General features: G+C 37.9%; 1 protein-coding gene across 8 annotated transcripts in view; it reads right to left on the bottom strand.

Moving 5' to 3' along the window:
• Positions 1 to 2,500, bottom strand: part of LOC113822104 (leucine-rich repeat-containing protein 7) — a 32,496-nt gene that overhangs the window by 23,571 nt on the left and 6,425 nt on the right. For all 8 annotated transcript variants that reach the window (XR_011399725.1, XR_011399726.1, XM_070141834.1 and 5 more), the window contains exons 2-7: positions 2,403 to 2,500; positions 1,733 to 1,868; positions 1,095 to 1,237; positions 662 to 808; positions 268 to 468; positions 1 to 120 (exon numbers count right to left, since the gene is read on the bottom strand). The exon at positions 1 to 120 is cut by the window's left edge and continues 88 nt beyond it; the exon at positions 2,403 to 2,500 is cut by the window's right edge. Coding sequence is in view for 6 of the 8 variants with exons in the window: in XM_070141834.1 (XP_069997935.1) it covers positions 1 to 120; positions 268 to 468; positions 662 to 808; positions 1,095 to 1,237; positions 1,733 to 1,868; positions 2,403 to 2,500 (845 nt within the window). In the remaining 2 variants the exon portion in view is untranslated. The remainder of the gene's footprint in view (positions 121 to 267; positions 469 to 661; positions 809 to 1,094; positions 1,238 to 1,732; positions 1,869 to 2,402) is intronic.

Raw genomic sequence — 2,500 nt, 5'->3', positions numbered from 1 at the left:
GACAACGAGTTCCTCAAGGGCTGCCAGACCACCAAGTGACTCAGGAAGGTGAGTCAGAGCATTGTCATCGAGACGCAAAAGTTGCAACTGACTACAGCCTCCCAGGCTCTCTGGCAGTTCCTGTAGGAGAGAATACACTCCACATTAGCTGCAATCAGTCCAATATTTCAGAATATTCCACTGGAAAGTACTATGTTAAATAGCATCAAAATCTGAAAATTTAAGATTTAAAATGGAATTGCACTGTTAAATGCTCATGAAGATTACCTTAAGATTATTGGATGAGAGATGTAGATCTGTGAGCACAGCACAGTTTTCCACTTCTCCAGAGACCCAGTCTATTTTATTCTTTGAGGCATCGACATGAAGTAGTTTTTTCAATTTGCCCATCATGGGTGGGAGCGACTTCACTTTGTTATTGTCAAACAAGAGCTCAGTCAAGTTGCCAAGACTTCCAATCACCTCAGGCTGAAAACAAAGATGGACGTGTTTGTTAGAGTTTTTGATCAGAAACTATTTACAGGCAATATATTAATAATTTACAAAGGTATACAATCTGTATTCTTAAATATCTACATAAAATCCATTCACCATGCAATGAATAATGTTTTTATATGACCAAAAGCAAAATAATAAGTCAGAAAACAATTCAAAATCTCACCAATTCAGAGAAGTCATTCTGCCCGATGTCCAAGCGCTGCAAGTTGGTGAGACGTGCGATGGACTTTGGCAATGTATTCAGCTGGTTTTCCCTTAACTCTAGAATCTTCAACTTGGACAATCGGCCAAAGTTAGCAGGAAGATATTCCTGGAGGATGATGAATACCATTTGAGTTCAGTTGTGAAACAGTAAAGTCAAATACTAAATAATGCAATAACATGAGCACTCAAATAAACCTCTTTACTTACTTTCGGCTCTCAGCTCTGAACTGATGGAGCAAAATTATATTCAAGAGCAATTTACAGCCCCCATTATTGAGAATCAATGCACACCCTCATCAGCATTATCGAAAAGGAGTAACTAATGGATGTAACCTAAAATACCCAGCTGAGCAGGTCACAGTTAAAGCAGTCACAGACAAGAGTCTACCTACCAAGAAAGTGTCATTTAGATAGAGTTCTTGCAGAGAAAGCAGCTGTGTGAAACCCTCTGGTAGACGACACAGGGGATTGATGCTAGCATCAACCACAGCAAGTTGCTTGCAGCCTTTTATATTGTCTGGGATGTCTGATATAGCTGAATAAGGAAAAAAAGAAGCATTTAGGTTGTTAACAGTATGTGATTATAGCTTACCAATTCTTCTGGACACAACCAACTCATATGCAACTAGAAAAAAATAAGAAAATCACATCTTACACTCACAGGCATAAAATGTAACTAATTAAAGTAAGTGATAAAAGTCCCAAGCTTCCTTAACCTGACTGACCCTAATATAAGAATCAATTTTAAAAATGCTGATATTCTTTTCCTGATCTTCAAGCAAATTTCCACATTGGAAGACTATTCATATTGACATGACATATACAAGATTTAATGCAATAAACAACTACAAGCTTTTCATGTCTAGTGTTTTAGAAAAGTAAAAATGCTTATTCTGATCGTGTTATTTTGGAAGCAAATTTTCTTATTAATTGGCCCAACTCAATACAAACACCACCTTCATTCTAATCCCAATACTCCTTCACATCAGAAAAACTGAGGACTGACACAAAATTACAATAATGCACTTACCATTTTTGCTGAGGTCTATGGAAGTTAAATTGATGAGGGACGCCACAGCTGGCGGAAGGGATGTCAACTCATTGTCACTGAGCCCAAGCTCCCTCAAGCCGTGGCAGTAGAAAAGTTGACGAGGTAACTCAGTCAGCTGGAAAGATAGGAGCATACATTACAAAATGGGACTATGGTTAATATTTTTTTCTTCTGAATATTTCCTCCTCTTTTTTACTCCATTTACAAAATTGATAACAGAGTGCATCACTTTATTTCAAACCTGTAAGTTTCTGATATATATTGCATACAGACTAAAAATGAATTATCAAAGGATTTCTTACACCTACATCTACACTAGATGTCTCATAAAAATGGGTAATTACCAACTGCTAAATCTCTGAGGTTACTCAACAATAAGTACCGCAACATCTAACAAATTATTTCAACTGCAAAAAGGAAATGTTACCAGGCCTCATGAGTTTCGTAAACTAATCAAAAGCAATGACATAATCTGCAAGTATTGCTCTAGCACTGAGGTTCTTATTTGGGGCCAGAATGGGTCTTCCATACATGCATATTACTAACTCTCCAAACCAGTTTCTCAATGAGCAAACTTTTAAACTTAAAATAACATCACTGCTCTTTGATTTTCATAGACACACACACAGAGGGCACCTAAAGGACATACCTGATTTGAGTCCAAGAGCAGCTCCTCCAACGTGCGTTCTGAGGCAAACACATCTGCAGGCACGTCACTGAGAGCAGAGTGACGGTAATCGAGCACCC

Source organism: Penaeus vannamei, chromosome 28, assembly GCF_042767895.1.
Source record: "Penaeus vannamei isolate JL-2024 chromosome 28, ASM4276789v1, whole genome shotgun sequence".
In the NCBI taxonomy this organism is placed as follows: Eukaryota; Metazoa; Arthropoda; class Malacostraca; order Decapoda; family Penaeidae; genus Penaeus; species Penaeus vannamei.
This window is presented reverse-complemented; position numbering and strand designations above follow the sequence as displayed.